This window comes from Poromitra crassiceps, assembly GCF_964638095.1.
Source record: "Poromitra crassiceps genome assembly, chromosome: 3".
Lineage (NCBI taxonomy): Eukaryota > Metazoa > Chordata > Actinopteri > Beryciformes > Melamphaidae > Poromitra > Poromitra crassiceps.
The window spans coordinates 28,789,229-28,812,363 of record NC_139625.1 but is presented as its reverse complement, the minus strand read 5'-3'; the positions used below and the strand labels follow the sequence as shown (position 1 = coordinate 28,812,363).

General features: G+C 43.2%; 3 protein-coding genes across 3 annotated transcripts in view; 2 read left to right on the top strand and 1 right to left on the bottom strand.

Moving 5' to 3' along the window:
• evla (Enah/Vasp-like a) overlaps positions 1-6,816 on the top strand; it is a 49,579-nt gene extending 42,763 nt beyond the window's left edge. The window contains exons 6-14 of the mRNA XM_083632636.1: positions 88-999; positions 1,531-1,781; positions 2,061-2,176; positions 2,846-2,873; positions 3,065-3,098; positions 3,248-3,308; positions 3,508-3,565; positions 4,102-4,159; positions 5,777-6,816. Of these exons, the coding sequence (XP_083488762.1) occupies positions 88-999; positions 1,531-1,781; positions 2,061-2,176; positions 2,846-2,873; positions 3,065-3,098; positions 3,248-3,308; positions 3,508-3,565; positions 4,102-4,159; positions 5,777-5,814 (1,556 nt within the window). The 3' untranslated portion in view covers positions 5,815-6,816. The remainder of the gene's footprint in view (positions 1-87; positions 1,000-1,530; positions 1,782-2,060; positions 2,177-2,845; positions 2,874-3,064; positions 3,099-3,247; positions 3,309-3,507; positions 3,566-4,101; positions 4,160-5,776) is intronic.
• Positions 6,817-6,955: 139 nt separating this feature from the next.
• degs2 (delta(4)-desaturase, sphingolipid 2) lies at positions 6,956-15,860 on the bottom strand. Its single transcript, XM_083632638.1, has 3 exons — positions 15,738-15,860; positions 11,004-11,746; positions 6,956-8,338 (listed from the first exon to the last, which is right to left on the bottom strand). The coding sequence occupies exons 1-3, from the start codon at positions 15,817-15,819 to the stop codon at positions 8,198-8,200; spliced, it is 966 nt and encodes a 321-aa protein (XP_083488764.1). The 5' UTR covers positions 15,820-15,860; the 3' UTR covers positions 6,956-8,197.
• A 1,369-nt stretch (positions 15,861-17,229) lies between these two features.
• yy1a (YY1 transcription factor a) lies at positions 17,230-23,101 on the top strand. Its single transcript, XM_083633871.1, has 5 exons — positions 17,230-17,813; positions 19,708-19,858; positions 20,235-20,295; positions 21,777-21,935; positions 22,237-23,101. The coding sequence occupies exons 1-5, from the start codon at positions 17,315-17,317 to the stop codon at positions 22,417-22,419; spliced, it is 1,053 nt and encodes a 350-aa protein (XP_083489997.1). The 5' UTR covers positions 17,230-17,314; the 3' UTR covers positions 22,420-23,101.
• Positions 23,102-23,135: the final 34 nt, after the last annotated feature.

Sequence of the window (23,135 nt, the reverse complement as noted above, 5' to 3'; positions counted from 1 at the left end):
TCCTCTCTCTGTCTACACTCTCCTCTGTCTTCTCTCTCTCTCTCTCTCTCTCTCTCTCTCTCTGTCCTCTCTCTCTGCCCGTCACAGTCGTTTCCACTCTCCAATATAAAGTCTGCACCCCTCCCACCCACCCAGACACCCCTCCTGAGTACAGACAGTACAGAGCTAGCACACTGCCGCCCTCCTACGTCCGCGTGGCCGCGTCTTCTCCTCCCTCGTCCGCCTCCTCCTCTCCTTGTCAGGAGAGAGAGGTCGTTAGGGCCAATTCTCAGCTCTCCTCCCAGCTCTCCACCTCCCTGGCTTCGGCCTTCTCCCCGGTCCAGACAGGAGTGCCCACACAGGGCCGACAGGTCCGTCAGATCCCCCTGTCTCCTCCCACAGCCGCCCGCCACATCCAGCTCCACTATCCACAGCAGCAGCAACACGACATGGTGCTCCCCCCTAAACACGGCACCTGGTCGGCCTCCCATATGTCCCACATGGCTCACATGTACGGCCAGGTGCCGCCCTCTTCCTCCTCCCCTCCCGTTATGATGGCGGTGCCAGTGAAGCAGGGCCCGCACCCGCAGCCCGTCCTCCCGGTGGCTCTGCCCCTGCCGCCCCTGAGCTCCAGGGTGAAGCCCCCTCCCCCGGACCCGGTGACGGTCCCTCACCAGTACCCCCAACAATACCAGTCCCACCCCCACTCCAACGGCCAGCCCGAAGACTACTATTCCCCACACTCTCAGCACCCGCCTGTCACCCCACAGTACTGCGAGGCCGTGCCCCTGTCTCCTCTGATAGGCCAAACGGCCCCAGGTCCCGCCCCCAGCCAGCCCCAGTACCAGTCCACCTTCCACCCTCAGCAACAACAACAACAGCATCAGCAGCAGCACGTGTACCACCAGCAGGCCCAGCCCCCCTCCTCCTCGCCCCCCTCTTACACTGCCGTGTCTGACGGGGGCTCGCCCAAGAAGAGCCCCTCCCCCGCTCCCCAGCAGGCCCCCATGGCCAGCAGCAGTGAGTATGAGGAGGAGAGAGGAGGAGGGAGTCTCTCAGCAAAAGGTTGTTATTTGTATATGTAAATAATGTATGTATGTGCGTGTGCGTGTGCCTGCATGTGTGAAAGCATGCCCACACATGCACACACGGGCATGAGTGTATTTTGACTGCATCTAGTACGGACACCTTACCCATCATGTTATGCAAGAACATGAAAAACAGCACTTAGCTCATATGCATACAGTACGTCAACCCTACAAAGCAATAACAAACCCTGCCCAGTTACCATGAACTCATTTAACCAATTAACCAACCATTCATTATTAGCCAATTAACCAATGTCGCTCTGTCCCTGTAAAAACCACTGATGTGCCCTATCAAAGCCACATAGCTTCTGTTCATTTACTAGGCAGTTCCTAGGTATGTTGTTTAAATGTATGAGTGTGGAGCATCGCCTTGCTGAGAAGGTGCTCAGTCACCCTCCCCTGAGCCAAAGGTCAGTAAAAAGAGCCATTAACCTCATCTCATCTAAACTGTGCCCAACCCCAGGCCCCCCTGTCTCTGCAGGTCACCCATCCTCTCTGCTGTCGGTGGCCCCTCCTCCAGCTCCGGTCCCGGCACCCATGGCTGGCCCTCCGGCCCCGCCGCCTCCGCCGGGACCCCCACCCCCTATGGCAGTGCCCCCGCCCATGCCCCCTCCGCTGCCTGCCGGTGGAGGGCCTCCAGGGGGCCCGCCCGGCATCCAGCCCTCAGGATTGGCTGCTGCGATTGCTGGAGCCAAACTACGGAGAGTACAGAGGGTGAGCCTCCCTGGTTGGTTGATGCTCAGGAGGTGCAGCTTCGATCGTTCTTTCCTCTCTCCTTTTTTAATCAAGCTGCTTTAGAGAAGGAGAGCCCACATTTGAGATTCATTCTTCTAATGGATGGAGGGTTGAAGGAAGGGTTGAAGACAAAAAGTGATCCTAGTCCCGGTCCAGAATGAACTACAGCGAGGAATTGAACCCCAGCTCACACAGGAGGACTTACATGTGACATCTATCTTACAAAGCTCTCCATGCACTGTGCTTTGTGTTCCTCAGGATGAGAGCAGTCCGCCCGGGTCTAGTGGCAAAAGCGACTCTAACCGGTCCAGTGGAGGCAGTGGAGGTGGTGGAGAGGGTCTGATGCAGGAGATGAACGCTCTTCTAGCTCGCAGGTAAAACAGCTACATGCAAGCCCTTCTCCCTTCCCTCTAATCAGTCATGCAGAAAAACTAGTGGAACTCCTTTTTTAGACAAATAGGCCTGTTCCATAACATAACATTCATCTTGTCTTCCCGTTTATCATTTCCTTGTAGTAAACATTGCTCTCAAGAGGGAAATAAGCTGTTCTAGCTCAGTCTAGTTCATAGGTTTTCAAAGTGGGAGGCGGTCCTCCCCAGAGGGGCTTTCAGGGGAGGCTCAGTGAATGGAAGTGAAAAAATATCACATAAGTTATCAAAAGGAGATCACATAGAATAGCCTACTGTAAATGTGTGTGATTTGGTTAAACAGATAGTTCAGAGATACAGTAGTTTTGGGGAAATTCACTGTTTTCCCCCACTTTCCCAGAGACAGAAACAAATAAATGCCTTCAGACAGACCTTTTCCATAGTCTGAAGCTATTGAAGCTATCTTGTCTCAATTGTTGGGATCAAATAACATAATCATGATCCCAATAGGTATCCAGGAATTTAGCAAAACTAGGGAAAGCAAGTAAGGTGGTAATGTCTCAGACTTTGAAAACCCCTGGTCTAGTTGTATCCCTGTCACCATCAGTTATCTAACTGTCTGTACTGTATGTGTATCTCACTGTTTCCTCATGTCTTCAATTCCTGCTCTCACAGACGGAAAGCTTCAGAGAAACCTGATGAAGTAAGTATTGCCTTACTTAATATGCAACTAATATTATTGCTCATATTTGTCTGTTGCCTCTGCTTGCCCTTGTGTTTAGCATGAAACAGTGAATTATTTAATTAATTTAAAAAATTTGACTTCTGTGACAGTGGGAACCATAAAGATGATTGTTTTTTTTTTAATAGTGATCATCCCTCTCTCTCCTACAGGACGACTCTAGTGGTCGGGGGGCGAACTCAACAGGTAGACAGATGCCTTCTGTCCACAATTATGTATAGTAGCACTATTTTAGTCCAAAAAACTAGAGGTTGTAAGAAATCTTCTACACCGTGTTATATTCTTGTATTTCTGAGAAGTGTGATATGAACTAATTAATTCATTATCCCTCCTAGATGCTCTGAAGAAGCCATGGGAACGATCTAACTCTTCAGAAAAGTCCTCACTGGTGTCCAGGTCTGTAAACTGAGTAAAGGAGAGAGTGAGCAGTAAAGGAGTGTGGTCTGAATGTGGAATAGATGAAGGAAGAAGGAGAAGAGTCTGAACCATGGCTGTGTAAAAAAAAAGTTTTTAAAACCCTGTTTATTATACTCATCTGCGGCAAAATGACTTGGCTGTTCTTCCATTCAATCGCTTTTAATGTTTTGTGTTGCAGAGTGAGGCCCATCGGTAGCAGCAGTGACGCTGACACAGAGTTTGACAGGATGAAACAGGTTGGTAGGCCTCCCACACCACTACAACATGATACTTGTGGGAATGAGTCCGGAAGTAGCATGTTGGATGCTCAGGGGTAAAGGCTATGAGGTTTTAGAATTGGAAATTAGGTTAAATTCATGAAATAAGGTCTGTGAATAACAAAAGTTTATGGGAGTGGTATTTTGTGCTCAGCAGGATAATCTTCACAAACGTGGTCCACTTTTATGACTTTTGAAATGTATAAACGCTTTTAACGTGATTTTCAGAAAATGTTTCAAAAGTCATAAATGTGGTCACCGTTTGTGAAGATTATCCTGCTGAACACAAATTACCACTCCCATAACCTGTTGTTAACCACAGACGTTATGTCATGCATTTAAGCGAAATCCCCATACTAAAACCCCATAGCCTTTTCCCCTGATGATCCAACCTGTCCGGGACTTCCACCTTCCGACTACAAAAATACGTCATCCCTGCGGTACTCTATAACGAAGGTTTAAACACAACCAGTGATGCTGAAAAAGGAAACTGATATGTAGGTCTTGTTTTGCAGGAAATTTTGGATGAAGTTGTACGTGAATTGCATAAGGTGAAAGATGAGATCATTAATGGTAAGGAATGAAGCGCTAACTATTACCCTTCTTTTCAGTGTGCGCTGTCACATGACATGATTAAGAAGGATAGCGCTTGTTGACAGCAACACTAATTCATGGTGATTCTCCAAGCCGACGGTCGGCCATCGGCTTGGTGTGTCTGTGCCGTCGGTGAGATTCTATCACCCTAGTTTTTGCGCTGTGTCCCGCACCGTTGGCACTAGTCTGCCTTGTTGGCGGATTTTTTTGACAGATTCTACATGCTCAATTGGCATCGGGCTGTCAGTGAGAGAAATCACTCTGATTGGCTGATCAGTTGATTAAGTGAAGCAGTGCACGAGAAGAGAGGGCGCACAAAACGTTCTCATTTTTCAATTTGATCTCATCTGATCATTCCAATACACAAGTATTTTCATGACATGGCGTTCGGGAAAGCCTCTTGAGTCTGTCGCTGTATGATATCACACATTTAGTGCGGGTTCTCCTTATTTTTCTGCCTCCGCCTCTTCCTTTCTTCTTCACCAAGCAAACGACCAATGACTGACAACGCCAGGGCCATTTGCAATTTTTTATCAGACTCATTCTCGATTAGCAGAAGCTATATTATAAAACCGTTTAAGTGGTGAGTGAGAGTGCCCTGAAAATGGTAGGCAAACGCTGTTTTGTTTCACTAGGCATCTCGCACGCTATGCGTGCTTGATTCCTGCAGCTCGCTGAGCTGGCCCTGCAGCTTGTATACACAGCTCAGCCACTGCGTAGCCTCGCACACGGGTGTGTGTGTGTGTGTTTGTGTTGCTAATTTTTTTTATTGCCCTCAAGTTTACATGCACGTGTGTGTGTGTGTGTGTGTGTGTGTGGGTGGGTGTGTGTGCCCCTTAAAGGAACACTCCGCCCATTTTCAACCAGCTTTGTATCATTAGAACATCAGTAGTATATCAGAAAACTGTAAACTGTTTTGAAGTCTGTCATTTAATTTGACAGTTATTGAGTGTTAAAGTGTGGACCAGTGACATCACTGGTCCACACTAACTCAAATTAATAACTCATTAACTCAAATCAACTCTCAATAACTGTCAAACTAGATGAATGATGAATAGTTTGACAGTTATTGAGAGTTGATTTGAGTTAATGAGTTATTAATTTGAGTTAGTGTGGACCAGTGATGTCACTGGTCCACACTTTAACACTCAATAACTGTCAAATTAAATTAGAGACTTCAAAACCGTTTAGTTTTCTGATATTCTACTGATGTTCTAATGATACAAAGCTGGTTGAAAATGGGCGGAGTGTTCCTTTAAGTTTACATCAGTGCCTATGACATCATCAGTGATGTCATAAGATGCTTTTGCTCTTATGACATCACTGATGACATCATCAGTGGGACAAAAATTTAAACAGAGATTTCCCACTTGTCAAATTTATATAAGAAGATGTATCTGGCTTGTATATCCGCAGTCCTAAGTCTCACGCAGGCGCAGAACATATGTGCTAGTTGACTGTCGGCTGTAGTCTTTGTGGTGTGTTCAAGGGCAACATTGTGGCCCTGACACAGGCGAAGCAACAGTCAAGTTGCCGTTGGTTCTTTGCCGTCAGCCCGGTGTGTCTGGGCTTTAAACTGGTCTTTCTCTCTTGCAGCCATCAGACAAGAAATGGGCAGAATCAGTACATCCTAATCTCACCAGAGAAACAATAGGAGGAGAGCAAGGGGAGAGGAGCTGGAGGATGGACATGCAGACGCACAGACACGAGGACCAGGGAATGTTCTCTCAATGTTTCTGTGACCTCACGTTGCCATGATGAAAAGTTGCAGAGATGTTGTGCCAACATTTTGAGTCTGCTGGACAGCAAACCGGACGGGAAGAGACAGAAATGAGAAGCGAGGGATTTGTGGAGAAAGAACAGAAGAGGAAGAGAAGAAGCGAGCGAGGACAAAAGGAGGAAAGGAAAGAAGGAAAGGCAGAGTAAAAGTCCGATGAACTGAGCAGAGGATGTAAAAGTGAAGCCGACGATGAGAGAAGAGTCCTCTCTGTGCACCTATAGACTCAGTCAGCCCAGTGTTGCAACTCTTTGTTCTCTGTTCAGTCCAAGTCTTAAAAAAGAAAATATTTTCGTTTTCTAAGTTTTTACCGTTTTATTATTTAAAAGAAAAACTGTGGTGATAATGATGACGATGCTGTTGATGACAATGAGTATTTTATTGATATTATAGAACGAGAAAGGAAACTTGCACACCATTTATGTCAGCCTTTTCTATTTTCTATTGTTATTTGTGTTTAGTTTATCCCTAGGTATTTTTGTGATAATAAGCACAATATGGGCAAACGTGGTGCTGCAGACTCACCTGCCCTCAACTGGGTTAGAAGAAAAAAACGCTTTTTATGGTCTTGTTCACACTCTCTCTCCAGAGATGTTGGACAACTTTTAGCTAATTTGAACCACAATTAGCTATTTAAATTACCCCTTTCCTCCTCATCCAAGGCATAACATATTAGAATTTGACAATTACTCAAGACAATTGATAACATATAAAAGGTATCTACCTGTTCAGATGTGTAAGACCATTGGAACTTGGGGATCATTCACAAAACAGGCCCATAAGTGTAAATGTGCCACCTGGTTTTGCCTAGATATAAAACAATGTAGTAGTAACTGTTAGTCATCCTATGCTTTGTGAACCTCCCAATTATGCATGAAACCTTATCTCTATTAATTAGTTTTTCATTTGGTAACAAGAAAGGGAAAAAACAAATGGTGGTACATTTATCATAGTGGTTTGTTTCCATGAAGATTCCCCTTTCTATATATGAAGAAGTTGAACTTGAAAGTGGTAGCTATGTGAAAGTATAATGGATTGCTCTAGCAACATGCAAATCTTACATAGATAAAAGGAAAGCTATGGTATGTGATAGCTAAATATTTCTTTGCAGGGAGGATTCTTTGAACATTGGTTGTTGCGTTCTATCCATTCTGTCCGCTCTCGACTACGTTCTGATTTGAAAGCTGGAGGTAAATTCATTCAAGCAAAAACAATAGACTTGTCAACCATCTACACAATGTCCTGCTGTGTTTGTTTTCACTTGCCATCCCAAATGACGAGATGCCCTCGTGTTTGTTTGTGTGGAACATTTAACCGAATTTCACCTTCAAGGTGTTTTTTAATCATGTAGGGCAACAGTGTGAGAAATGTACATCAGAGGATGTCCTGTTATCAAAAAACAACCAGGAAAAGGCAAATTAATCATGTCGTCTTAGTGGTTTGTTCATATAAAGATCCTTTACTTTTTCTTATACAGTTCAATCATTTTAAATAGAAACAACAATGCTTATACTGATCAGTCACAACAGCACAGATTATTAAGTTGCATAATGTTACGGTTAACGGTTTACAGCTTAACAGGATGGAGCTGCAAACCGAGGCAGAACAATGCGTCACTGAAGAAAAGGCTCTTCTTACTGAAAGGTAAGTTTCAATGCTCATTTCCATCTCGGCACTGCTCTGCATGATGGATGTACCGGTGACAGTGGTGAGATAACATTTGGTCATGGCCTGCAATGTAACAATCCTGCATCACCATGTCACACACTGACGGGTTTTGTGTGCGGTCGTAAAGATTCTCTAAAAAATATATACCGGTATATACACTATTTTCGTCAGCTACTGATACGGAATTACATTTATTACACAATCAAAACAGACACTAATTGCCAGCTTTTACCATTTTTCCCTTTACAGTGCCCATTTGATACAAGGAAATGTCATCACCCTCTCACAAAGCAGAGCATCTGTATGTTTTCCAGTTGTATGTATATTCTCTGCCCATTTCCATGACCTGCAGTCATCCTCTGTATATGTATGCAGCTTCACATTCATTCGCCCATTTATTAACTCAAGTATAAGATAGATTTAAGTGTTAGACATTTACGTACAGTGACAAACACTACATAAAAAAACAAAAACATATTTAAAGCAGAGAATATAGTGACGTTTAACATTGGTCCATGTGTATCAGTGAAATTCGTGTTCCGGTTTAATGGGATCCCCAATCAGTCACAGATCTACCCCTGCTTGAGCTTGTATTCCCGTTTGATTCTGGCATAGGGGCCAATGCTGTCATCAAACACAAAGTCCCATAATACCCGGGTCCAAGAAGTGTGTTGAGGCAGGGAGTCATAATACTCTGCTGCAATTTGCTTGACCTGGTAACAAGAAACACAAAGGTTAGTGTGAGAGTTTAGAACAATTATAGAATGGGAATCAATGATATACATTTGCCATTTTAAATCATTCAGGTACAAATTAAGATGGAAGCACACACTCCACCACTCTGATTGGTTGAGACGTGTACCAGTGGTACTCAACTTGCGGCCCGGGGGCCAGATGCGCCCCGCGATAGGGTGCAGAGTGGCCCCCCTGACCATTTTCTAATTCACAATGAAAACCAACGTTAAAGTTTGACTGAGGTCCTGCCAGTGTAGGAATTTAGCCAGGGCAAGGGCAAAAATGTTTTGCAATTGTTTTGTAATGATACATTTCAAGGACCTTTCGAGCAGTTTTCAAGCAATAAAGCCTGGGAAGAAAAGAGATGAAAACAAAAATGTATCCACTGCAGAGTACCTACGCAACCAGCCGCACATTTGAGCTAAGAGCGCCTACGAGAGAGCACGACAGCCAATGACAGCTCAGCGATCAGCAAATCGCTGTATACTTGTAGCTTATGAGGGGAGTGATACTGTAGATAGAAAGAATGTGTATCAAGCTTGGCCCAGCACTACTGATGACATATAAAAATGGTGTCATAGGTGAATTGTGAGATGACAGAGCGCATGAGGCTCAAACTCAGAGATTATGGTAGGCTAAATCCAAGTACTTTCAAGGACCTCTTTATAAATCCAAGCATTTTTAAGTCCTTGATTATTTTTTCTTAAATCCAAGCACTTTCAAGTACTTTCCAGACTCGTGGCAACCCTGAACTTTATGCAGTAATTTTTTTTTTAAGTGCCCCTGAAATTTTTTAGACTGGGGCAAAAGTTGCCCCCAAAATATTTTTCTAATTTCCTACACTGGGTCTTGCTAAATTGTCAAATATAGCCACCTGCTCACTGCCCAGGCACTTATATGTACTTAACTAAATTAACCTAACTAACTATCCTGTGTGCGCAGAATTGTCAGACTAAACTCTGACGATCCAAAAACCTACAGTCCGCTACAGATAAATTAATATAACTAATAATATAAAGGATTTTCAAACAAAAAAAAGAGTTTAATGTCGGCAAACATTTCATAGGAGCAGCTATCAAATTGCCATTCTCTAGTGGCGCTCTAGAGCAGTGGTTCTCAACTGGTGGGTCGCGACCCAAAAGTGGGTTGTGGGCCCGTTTTGAGTGGATCGCGGATGTGTGCATGGGAAAAAAAAGCTCTTCTACTCATCCTCCTCAGCTGACATTACTGTCTTTCAGAGGCTGCAGTGGGCTCATTTTTAAAGACAGAGAGAAGATGCTGGTATCCTCTGAAATTAGAAGACCTAAGGCCTCCATTGGTACAATCTCATCTAGCTCATCAGGAACAGGAAGGGGGCTAAATAATGCTCCAACATTTGGCTAAATTTTCTCAAAGGAAAAACTGGCACAGTCATCACCAATTTAAACTCCCCGCCCGCCCATTTTCTCCCCAATTGTACTTGGCCAATTTTCCCCCCTGCTGCCCCGGTCGCTCTCTGCTGATCTGGGGAGAGCCGTAGACTAGCACCATGCTTCCTCTGACACATGCGCAGTTGGCAGTTGGCAGTTGGCAGTTGCCAGCCGCTACTTTTCACCTGACCCAAGGGAGCTTCACCGGCAGGACGTAGCACGTGGGAGGATCACGCTATTCCCACCAGTTACCTTCTGCCCCGAACAGGCGCCCCGACCGACCAGAGGAGGCGCTAGTACCAGTTTAAACTTGTTTAAAAAGCATAAAGGCCATAAAAATTTAAATAAAATAATGTTACTTAATCCTTCTCAAACTACTTTCTACAAAGTGCTATTCTAGTCCATCAAAAGGTCTAATAGCTGTCATTGACTGTGTTGCATAGTTGATTTCTGTACTGTTGACAAAATGTGATATTGTAAGTCGCTTTGGATAAAAGCGTTTGCTAAATGACATAATGTAATGTAAAAAAAATCTGAAATTTGGTGGGTGGCGACTTAATGACTATTAGGAAAAATGTGGGTCGTGAGGCTGCTAGACCAGTTGAGAACCACTGCTCTAGAGGCTGCAGTTACTCAGTTACAAATCCTGTCTTTCATCTTTCATCTCAAATATTTGCAGTCGATAGAAAAGAAATGTCGTCTGGCATTTGCCAATACTCTTTTGTTAAAACTCTGTGCAGATAAGAGCAGCGAGTCTTATCTGCACAGACCTGGAGGTGATGTCATCATGGCAACACCCCTGATTTTCAACAGGGCTCCATCCGAATAGTCACTCCTCCTAACTCCTTTTCTTACCTTTTCCTTGACCTCGCTGGAAGTAAAACATGCAGTGTGCCCCCCCCCCAACGTAGGCTACATTAAGCTCCTCCCACTTGCTAACAAATTAATGTTTCGGTCACCAGTGGCGTATTGACCCCAGAGGAGCTTAATAATGTAGCCTACATGGGGCAAAAAAAAAAAACTGTGCATGTTTTACTTCCGGTGAGGTCAAGGAAAAGGTAGGAAAAGAAGTTAGGAGTGACTATTCGGATTCAGCCCAAGTCTAATAAAAGCCTGAAATCTGGGCTTGGAATCTGGACCTAAATTGTGAAATGGATGCATGCTTTGTTTTCATGACCAACCACAGTTTGAGAAGTTAAAATTTGAGCTGCCAGAATAGAACTCCTTGTCTCACCTGAGGTAGTTTACTGCCAGGTATACTTGGGAAGTCATGATGCTCCATGTGATACCCAACATTGAACGTGATCTGGTTCAGCGGTCCATAGTACGAATATGTCTCGTGTCCCTTCAGAAACATGTAATGCTCCGCTATGAAATGTCCCGAGATAGGATGCAGTCCCATGCAGAGGATAGAGCCTGCGATGAGGTAAACAATAGGCTTGAGCCCCCACAGATAGTAGATAATGAAGTCTGCTATGAACTGAACCACTGCGTTCTGGATCTCCAGCTGGCCGATGGGTTTAGGATTGACCACCAAGGGGCGCAGGGCGTAGAAAAGGGGCTGCAGGAAGAGCCAGAGGACCTTCCTGGCCGGCGTGCAGAAGAACCATCCCTCAATGTCCGTGGGGATGTCCACGTCTAGCTTGTCGCCTCCCAGGTACCGATGGTGGTCGATGTGGTACTTCTTGAAGGAGGCGGAGTAGGGCAGACCGATGGGAACGTTGGCCCACATGGCAAACCAGCGATTCCACTTGGCCAGTTTGTTGCCAAAGGCCACATTGTGAGAGATGTCATGGATGGCCAGGGTCAGCGAGTGGTTAATGCAGCCACCGAAGGCGTAGGCCCAGAAGAAGATCCACTTCCAAGAGAGGGTGTGGACCATGTAGCAGGCCACCAGCTGGGTCAGCACCATGCCCGATACCACCCACTTCAGCTGGGGGTCTGGACCCATGAGGGACTTGATCTCTGGATACTTGGCTGAGGAGAGAGACAGGTGGATAGAGGCAGGAGACAGGGAGCGTGAGGAGCAGAGGAGGAAGAAAGGTGCAGAAGGAGAAACAGCAGGTAGGAAGGGATTAACGAAAGGGCAAAACAGGAAATGGTGGGAGTAATAGAAGTGGAGGAGAGAGAGAAAGAGAGAGAATGAAGACCGATTATGTTTAATTACTTTGAATGTAGAAATGAGAATTACAATGGATATGATGACTAGCAAGCTGGTTTTACCACGCTTGATTCAATTCAGTTTAGGATGTGGATTTTCTTCATAATTGGACGATATATCTCAAAGAACACAACCAGGCACTGGGGTACGGTATCTTCCCATGGGAAAAGCCCTACTTGACATTGCTCTTTTTTTAATTAGCAGTGGTGTTGTTTTGTTGTGACTCACAAGGAGAGACACGTCAAAAAGCGAGTTTTTCCACAAACACTCATCACGAAAACAGCTGGGTTTAGTGCACAAGCCATTTAGTTAGCTACAATAGAAGTGGAAGTGTGGAAGTGGTCCGTTTAGTGATAACTGAATAATTGCGGCGCCGGAATGTAATTATTTCCTGTACTCTTAAACAAAGGCCGAGTGTGAAGAAGAAATTGTATTTCAATGTTACACAAATCAAATGGCTAAAATATTTTATATAAAAAGGTTCAATAGATCATTTTTTGAAAAGGTCAACAAAGCATTTCCGGTATTTTTTATTGATTTAACTTTTTGTGATCTATCAAATGCATCACAAATGAAACGCCTGAATAAGAGAGACTGAGTGAAAGAGACTTTATGTGAAGAGAGGTTTACGAGATGGTACATGCAAATCTGGTGTGCTTTTGTGCTTTGGACTCATTTGTGTAATGCCACTATGTAAATCGGGCTCATGTGAGCAATAAAACAGATTGAGGACACTACAGACTGGCTGGAGTGGTCTTCCTCCAGCAGGTCAGTCTGCACCCTGCAGGCAGAGCCCTCTTTGTTCAGCTGGCCAAACCCTCTTTATTCAGCTAACGTTTAGCCAGGCCTCAGCCAAGAGGAATTCCCTGCTGTTCCACTAGTGTCATTCATCAGTTAACAACAAACAACGGCCCAAATAAGCTTTGTATGCATGTATCTTTCCAAAAAAACCTTGTGATTTGAGGTCTGATCCAATCACCTATTTGTCCTTTCTATTTATAGTCACGTTTAGATGCTATTATGTCTTCAGCTATAGCTGTTCTATCCCACCCATGAGGCATATAGTTAAATCAGTAACCAGACATCATAAAAGGCAACCTTTTACAAACCGCCTTGCTGACTATGAAATGCAGTCCCACCCTTCATCACTTGGACGATGCAATAAGTAAAGTACTCTGAGGCTCTGTCAATGGACTTGAACTTCACAATGTCAGAGGAAAAGCTCATTTGTGTCACCGTGTTGTCAGATCATGTGCATCAGTAACCGTGTTGTCAGATCATGTGCATCAGTAACCGTGTTGTCAGATGCATGAGTCGAACCAACAATCAAATAATGCATTCAAGAGCAACGATTTTCCAATTAAGTCAATGATTGACCGGCAGGTACAGTCATCAATCATGCATGTGACTTAAGCTATTGTGTAAGTTTCCTATGGCCTTACAAGACCATATAGAGTGTATGGCATCTGGCGTGAATTATAGACTGCAGACAAACAAGTCAAACAATATATATATATATATATATATATATATATATATATATATATATATATATATATATATATATATATACGGTATATTTACTAATGAAGTCAAACATCTCACATGATCATGTAAGTGAAGCTCAGAGGCTGCTGACATCATGCCCATCATGTCTGATGATAGGCTATAGTTTGCTGCTCTGCTCACATCTAACCCAGGTCAGCTGATAATAAAAACAAAAGCCTTTAATAATTTAAGGCCCAGTGGTGTCAAACAGCAAAAGAACACATCAGCCTCTAGATACTTCTTTCAAAACAGACCAGACATGTGACTGTTGGTCAAGGCATGGGTGCAAATTTAGTTATGTCAGGGGGGGATTGGGAATTGGTCAGTCCTTATTGTAAATCCCAAGAAAATATAGGCTACCGGTATACATATAAACACACACTACTGGTATACATATAAACACACACTACTGGTATACATATAAACACAGACAAAAATATACGCTACCGGTATACATATAAACACACACTACTGGTATACATATAAACACACACTACTGGTATACATATAAACACACACTACTGGTATACATATAAACACACACTACTGGTATACATATAAACACACACTACTGGTATACATATAAACACAGACAAAAATATAGGCTACCGGTATACATACACGCACGCACGCACGCACGCACGCACGCACGCACGCACGCACGCACGCACGCACACACACACACACACACACACACACACACACACACACACACACACACACACACACACACACACACACACACACACACACACACACACACACACACACACACACACACACACACACACACACACACACACACCAAAGACACTTGTGTGTTTTAGTGATGGACTACAGCTACAGGCACTGGGCCAAAGTCAAGTGCCATTTTGGTTACTTGTCCGGGTGATAAGACATTGCCCAGTTGTTAGGGTAGTTATCCAGCAGTGTCAGGTTTTGGTGTAAATCAGATACTTTGCCACCAATGCCACTTGGGAGAAGAAAAATAAAAAGGTGAATTTCAAAGTTGTATTTTCTGACAGTGGGTGAAGGCCAGGATTAAATAAACTGGATTAGATCTGGTTAGGCCAAGATTACTATTTCATTCAAATTAAATAAATCAGATAACGAAATGTGTTTTTCCTTGATATAGACAAAATGCTTGATTTCAAATTAGGAGAAGATGATAAGAATGATAAGTGCAACATCAGGGGGTGTTTGTTAAACAGATAGCAGTGAAGCAGATTCTCTAGTGTATAGCGGATGATGTTTTAGGTGATCTAGCTAGCAAATGGAGAATTTTCCTTCAGGGGTCCTCCCTGATCTTCTGACCCCCACAATGGCTTTCTTCTTACTGTCATAGATAGCATTGTTTCTGTGTTTGCCATCAGCAGGGAATGTGTCTTGTTACCTAGCAAGCCCAGAGGCATTGTCAACGGCACCTGCCATCAGCATGTTGTCATTGTTTTACAAGTCACAAAACGATGGCGGATGATTTGCACAGAAGGCAGTCAACCCATCCGTGTAATAGTCAAACATAATATAATGCATCATGCTCTAAGATTCACAAAACAAGATCACAAGACATGATAGTGACATTGAATACTGGTAAACACATGCCTTTCATAGCATTAAGTCTGGATATGAATTTTCTAATATCCTTCCTTTTACCATGACAGGAGAAGAATGTCTACCAGGGGTGGAGATGTGACTGTGACTATTCACCCCCCCCCCCCCCCCCCAACATCTGCACTCCATTTTTGGAAGAAAAAGGTTTTCCCAAACAACAAATAGTGAAAACAATGCAGCTTCAAAGTGAGAACCAGCAGTAAGAGGAAGCGATAGGAGGGACTGTAATTCAACATTTGACAGGTTAATGGGTCAAAGTCCTACTGGTTATATAGTGTACTGTGTACTATCTTTCACACCCTACATCATTAGGTGCAGAATGGAGAACTAGCTACGTGATTTATGCTACTTTTCTATTTGTACTGCATTGTAAAAATGAATCATGTGCCTACTTCCATCACTAAGTGAATTACTCAGAATTTAGTTTATCATTAGTAGTAGTAGCAGCCTAACGTTAAGTCTAAACGAGCAGCATATTATACACCTTCCCTGCATCCATTGTGGACTGATAACTCGTTAAGCAACACTTTGTAAACAGGTTTAACCGGCCGCCTATAAGCAGGCTATGGTCAGAGAAAACGCCAAACTAAAGAAATGTATCTCAGCAGACTGAGGTGATTTGTGTTTCCATTTCGAAGATGAGCTTACCCAGTATTTCTTTTCTTCTTGAAGTGTGAGGCTGGTCATTGTAGACCCATTCAAAGTCTCCTCTTCCACCTGTCTTCTCCATGACTCCTTGCAGTGCTTCTTGCTGTGCGAGACGCGAGTCAAGCTGGCTCTCTCTGTGGCGTTATGTGTGTCATCCAACCTTCACAGTTTCGGGGCACACCCACTCTCACAGGCCGCTCAAGGTGTAAAGTGTGATCAGACGCTCCTCCCATGAGGAGGGAGGAACTGTGCACCTGCTGAAATTTGCGCAACAACAGATAGGCCGACTATTATCCATCCCTTTAGTACTGCGGTGATGTTTTAGATAATAAACCAATTCAATATTGAGTAGGCTAAATACACACTAATAGGTCCCCATAGTAATATTATAAGAACATTTTCCTGGTTTTACGGATCAGTGGCCGCCATTTGACATGAAATAACAAAAGCATCCTCATTTTGTGTTTTGTTTGTTTGTTTGTTGTTCAAATGGGTTTTATTGGCATGGGAATCATAGGTCTACGTTTACATTGCCAAAGCAAGTGTGACATAAAAACAAAAATGTGCGTTCAATTAAAGAAGTGTGTAAACAGATGTGTAACATTGCAATCAAATAAAAAATATAGCCTAATAATAATAATAGTAGGCCTATGTAAAATTGACATAAAATATACAAAGAGGAAAAAATTGATTTGCTGTTGAAAGAAATATACAGGTGGATAACTAAAAATAGAAAATGTGGGCATCGCAGTTAAAAAAAAAATACAAACAAGTGGGAACTGTGTAAACACTGCAAAAACAAATCTTACAAATGTAGGCTATTTAAATCTAGGCGTATCTGTTCTAGAGAGCGCTCCCTGTTTTACTCTCAGACAGTTGTGATGCATTACACAATACGCACACTAGGCCTACCTACCTACAAATGTGCACATTTGCATTCTTACATAAACTCAATTGAATAGCCAAGCTGAAACGTTGGAAATAATTTGTGTATTGTTAGTTACAGCTTGAATGGCCAAAATGTATTTTGAGTTATAGCTACTTGCATTTTAATAGAGATACATTTGTTTCCAGTGTCCAAAACGTCACAAATGAGTGCCATATAGCCTATGCCTACATGTTACTTTTCTATCCTTTTGCAGCATGACTGAGCCATATTAGCAAAACAAATAATTACAAATGGTTTTGATGTACTGCACGCATATCATTTTTTGATAGTCCCTACTCCCTACCCTAACCTTTCACATAGGCCAACATGGTTGATGCTAGAATGGATAGACCGGACGGACCTAACCCCGCCTCTGACCCTAACCCACAACCAATCGTCACCCCCATGCTTAAACTCAACCAATCATCATTTCGCATGCCCCTCTTTACGATCCATTCTAGCATCGATCCTTTAACATGACTTGCCATGGCCAAATCACGCGAGAGTTCAACACGAGCATTGTGGCGACGAGCGTAGAACAGTGTTGAGTTGTGTTGTTGGAGAAGGAGGAAGGCAGAGTAGAGAGAGAGAGGAGGGAAAGCGAGACTAAATAATAACATTTAAGTGGGGAGGGGGATATATTTTTAACATGGCATCGGGTGACACCCTCTACATACAGACGGATGGGTCGGACATGCCATCCGAAATCGTGGAACTTCACGAGATAGAAATAGAGACAATCGAGACAACAGTTGTTGGAGACGATTGTGAGCACCAGCCTATGATCGCCTTACAGCCTCTTGACACAGACGATCCACACGGGATTCACCATCATCACCAGGAGGTGATATTGGTGCAAACCAGGGAAGAGGTGGTGGGTGAGGATGACTCTGAACTGCACACGGACGACGGGTACGAGGACCAGATCCTCATCCCCGTGCCCGCCGTGGAGGAGGACTACATCGAGCAGACTCTGGTCACTGTCGCGGGGAAAAGCTCGTCGGCAGGGCGGATGAAGAAGGGTGGAAGCGGAAAGAAAGCGAGCAAAAGGAGCTACCTGAGCGGAGATATGGGCAGAAAATGGGAACAGAAGCAGGTCCAGATAAAGACTTTGGAAGGGGAGTTTTCTGTTACGATGTGGGCATCGGGTAAGTTCAGAGTCTCTGGCCTCTCGCTTTGTTCTGTGTTTGTGTAGCCTGTGACCGGGCCCTGCGGGGGCCTCGTCCTCCACCAAAAGTTTACACTATTTCCGACTCCGAGACCACTTGAAGTCCTTTTGAAAGGTTTTTGTTTTTATGGGAAGCCATGTTTTATGTGTCGATGGGCGCCGCCATATTTACCCGGTCTAGGAAGTATGGCGGCCCGAAAAAATGGCGTTTATTTGGCCGAGGAAGATGGCGGCGAGAGGGGGAGCGAGCGCTGTGCTCTGCTACTGGTGGCTCGTGCTAGGCCGCTGTGGCGCAGTTCAGCAGTATTTTACTCTTCCACGAGCGGGGGGGGGGGGGGGGGGGGGGAGGTGCTATGCTGCCTTCAAGTGCTCTGGCTCTGACAGACAGAAGACTCTTCCACGAGCAGAGGGGGAGGTGCTGCCTTCAAGTGCTCTGAGCAGAGGTGCTGCCTTCAAGCGCTCTCATAAGCTCGTGTTTTTGAATGCTGGTGTTGTCCTTCAGGCATGGAATTTATTCTTTTGATTAATTTATTAGTGAAAAGTTGCTATAGAGTGCCAAAGTCACGCCCTATTCCACGTTCAGCATATGAACCAAGGGAATTTCATCCGCCATCCATTTTTCCATCTAAATTTCGTAAAATGCTTATACAAGTAGTTTTACTTGGTCAAACCAAGCGATTCAGCTATATTTAGATTTAAGAATCAGGAGAGACCATAATGATTCCACATTTCCACTCTGACCAAAAATCAAAAATAAAACGGATTAAAAATCACTGTTTTTATTTTTGACCCTGATTCTAAATATAGCCGAATCGATTGGTTTGACCAAGTATAACTATTTTTCTAAGCATTTTACGAAATGTAGATGGAAAAATGACTGGCAGATGAAATCCCTTGGTCCGTATGCTGAACGCGGAAGAGGGCGTGAGTTTGCCATGCCATAAAGTTAGTAATTCAAGCCCTGATGACCCTGATGAAGACCTACAGTATGTATGGCCCATCAACATATAGGTATGGCCGCAATGCAGTGGTCATTTTCAACATTTTTCTTTGCCATGTAGAATAAAGGCATTTTAATTATTCCAACCTACAGTGTGCCTTGGATTGTTTTTGAAGGCAACTTGCATTTTTAAATTTGACCAAGATACCACTTAGGCAGAGTCCTTCACAAGATGGAATAAGTAATGCTAACCTTTGAGTTGAATATAATATATATTATATATATATATAATTATGCAACAATACAAATTATGCATATAGGTTGCTAAACAATAACACATAGAACTACACACAACCTTTCCCCATAAAATGTCACATTTTTGTAATGACAATAGCATTACAATAGGCTAAGGAATATAATATATTGCCGAGAGGCCACTGGCTTGGCACAAGATTTGAGCTTTATCTTTGCACTAACTTTTACCTAAAGGGTGTATACTGTTTGACATGCAAAGCAGTGAAGGCACCACATTTCAGCTTACTCAGCGAACAAGTTCGACTGCTTTATAGCTTAAAGCTGTCTGTGATATTTTGTAGCTTCGTCAGCATTTAAAACTGCATACTTGCTCCACGATACGGTCGGTGCATGCATTGGTTATGCTGGTAAACGCTGAAAGAGGTCAGGGTCCAATTCGCTTTGTATAATTTGCAAGCTAAACAGAAGACGCTTCTAGTCTGCTCTTAATACATGTTAAACTTAAACTACCTAATCGTTACTCTAGAAATGTACTCAGTTATGGTTTATTGATAAGGAGATGAATCGCAACCAGTTGCAAAGTTGTCAAAGTGATATTACATTACACAGTGAATGGCTGAATCCTGTCCTGTCCAAATGCTCTCGTCATAAAAGCTCTGTGTGTGTCACACTCATTCAGATGACAAGAAGGACATCGACCATGAGGAGCAGATCATTGGCGAGAACTCTCCACCAGATTACTCTGAATACATGACAGGGAAGAAGCTTCCTCCAGGAGGCATCCCAGGCATCGACCTGTCAGATCCCAAACAGCTGGCAGAGTTTGCACGGTGAGTGGAAACTGGCACATTCCCCTTCGTCCAGTCATGTTGTTCACTCAGATTTAGTGGACCATAATAACAATAATAAGACGGAAATAAAATAAACACTAGTATATAAAAAAAAAACAGCAATGGGGAGAAAGAGGGAAAATTCTGAAAGTTTAATTAAGTAGCAACCCTCTGGAATACCTTATCTGCACTTTTGATCATTTGGCATCAAAATGACAGTGGCCACTTTTTATGCCAACCATCAATTACTTAATTAGTTTAATCAAATATGGTTTTAAAAAGTAGCCAAACCGTTCTTGGTGTTTTCTGAAATTGCGAGTGCAGAGTTCTTGTCTTAAAGTGTAAGAATGTGACAGTTCATGTGTTTCCACTGCAGAATGAAGCCAAGGAAGATAAAAGAAGACGATGCTCCAAGAACAATAGCGTGTCCACACAAAGTGAGTGGTGTTCTCTATATCACATCAGTATTTGTGTTATAAGAAGTGTATATGATGATAGTAGCCGTTGACCTGCCTATGTAATGTGATGGTTTATGAATCTAAGGCCCAATCCCAATTCTTTTCTTAACCCTCAAGCTCAACCCTCAATCTTAGTAGCCCTCAAAACTAAGTGTTAAGGGCTATCTTGCGACTTTAAAATGGGACAGCCCTTAAAGGCAGATACGTCTTCAGACTGTGTGGGGCAGCAATATGCCAAAGCTCCGTCCAGTCTGTCAATTCAAAAGGAGACGAAAAAAGCATCCTTACAAATATTTCCTTGATAATATAGATGTAGAAATTACGATAACCATTGTATTACCGGTATCTTAGTTTAAATGTCATTTTATGGATTTCCGTTTTGGAGCCTAACACATTTGTTGTTGCTAACTATCGATAGTCAGTAGCCGTGCTGGTCAAGCCATATTATTATTATTATATTATAACATTGTTAACGTTGTTACGAAATGCCATAATTCTCGGTGGTAATGTCGTTGTTGAGTTGTTTTGATCAAGATACAGCCTACGTGTAATGCAACGCACCACAAAACAAGTGGGGGCTAGAATGACCGTGCTTTCCGACGTGAGGGCTGGCTTGACTGCAGTTAAACACTGCAGTTAAACACTGCAGTCAAGCCAGCCCTCACGTCGGAAAGCACGGTCATTCTAGCCCCCACTCGTTAGCAACAACAATTGTTGTTAGGATTCCAAAACGGAAATCCATAAAATGACATTAAACTAAGCTAATACAATGGTTATCGTAATTTTTACATCTCTATTAACAAGGAAATACTTAACTTTGTAGGGCTACTTTTTTCCTCCTTTCGCCGCCATCTTCCATCTGAATGGATCTAGCTGATGACACGCAAGGGATTCTGGGATCGCACTCACCGCCAAGTGTGGTCGTGGAAAATCTCAAAACTGAGGGCCGTAGACCCCTCAAACTCGACCCTTAACTTAACAAAGTGAGAATCGGGACAGCACTAGCACTTCGCGGGAGTGCGCATTTTTGAGACTGAGGGTTAAGATTGAGGGTTAAAATAGGAATTGGGTTAGATTAAATTAGATTTTTTTTTAGCAATTCAGAAGCACAAAAACTCAAAAGGAATATCATGACAATAAAATCGCAGAGGATAGCACTTAAAAGCATAACTTAAAACACTTATTTCCAAAGTGGTCCTCGATGGAAAGGAATGTTAAATCTTGTCATATATATTTCATAATATTTGATAATGGCAATGAATAGTAGCTCATCCTGTTGTGTGTATGTTTATATCATGTTGACATAGTTGCCTGAATGTTTTAGGTATTAGATTGGTATTAAGAAAACTGTTCAAGCATTCTGATCTGTCAGGATTCAGTTGCTGTAATATTCTACAGAGGACTGCACAGTTAAGTGAATGTCCGTGCAATTGATTTCATCTTGTTTACCTTCTCCTCAGGGATGTACCAAGATGTTCAGGGACAACTCAGCCATGAGAAAGCACTTGCACACCCACGGGCCTCGCGTACACGTCTGTGCCGAGTGCGGCAAAGCCTTTGTGGAGAGCTCGAAGCTGAAGAGGCATCAACTCGTACACACAGGGGAGAAACCTTTCCAGGTGAGTGGCTTCGCTCCCCGCCAACCACACCCACTTTTATTCCTCTGGACACGGCTGTATGATTTACCATTCATTCAGAAGTTGCAGAAGTAAAAAAAAAAAATCTCTGTATAGAATGAAATGTAATATTGTTTTGCACATTCGTGATGTTGCTACAGTGCTGGGAAGGGAAGACATCTTCATTTAGAACAAAGCTGTTTTCATGCCAAACGCCAAGCTTTTGCAACATGATATCACATTTGATCTGTCAGCAGAGTTGAGGCAAGCAGCAGTTTTAACGCTTTCTGTGTTTTGTCTCCAGTGCACATTCGAGGGCTGCGGCAAGCGGTTCTCTCTGGACTTTAACTTGCGCACACACGTGCGTATTCACACTGGAGATCGCCCCTATGTGTGCCCCTTTGACGGCTGCAACAAGAAGTTTGCCCAGTCTACCAACCTGAAGTCTCACATCCTCACACACGCCAAAGCTAAAAACAATCAGTGAATCGACTATCAGCAACTAGCCTACCAACAACGTGAGCAAACATCGGAGGATTTGACCCCTATCTCCACTCCCTCATGATAAGGAACATCCTGTGGCTGCTCTGTTGTGAGATATCAAATCCCCTTTGTTTCGTCTGGGGATAAAAGGTCAAAACTTTTTGATACGCGTATGGAGGTGAGAAGAACAAGGAACTCTTCAGAAGCCCCGCCCCCCTCAGACTTCCTCCCCTCCCTTGGTGTTACCCAGAAGGAAAAGCTTACGGTTTCTTCTTGTGAAGATGTTAATTCATGGATCTGCACCTGAAAAGTTATTTATACCTTAACACAGCCATTTCCAAAAGAATTTTACAATTTAAGTCTAATTTGCATAGATCCACAGCAGTGAAACAACTTTTCAATTTTGTACTTTCCCCAAGTGTGCATATTGTACACTTGCTTTGGCATAAGGTTTGTGGTAATGTATGTAATATGTTTTTCCCTGTAGCTCTTCTTGGAGATTTCACAATATGTTGTAATTGCCCTTTTTTTCGCTGCATATGGATTTCAGGGGTGGATAGGGGCGTTCTTTACAGATTTTCATTTTGTATCCTGCAACGTTAAGGTATATCAGAGAATCATGTAGATAATAGCCATGTGATTTCAATAGTGATCGATTAAAATATTTTTCCCCCCCTGCACTACCAGATACAAAATTGTCATGTTTCTCCTTGACTTTTG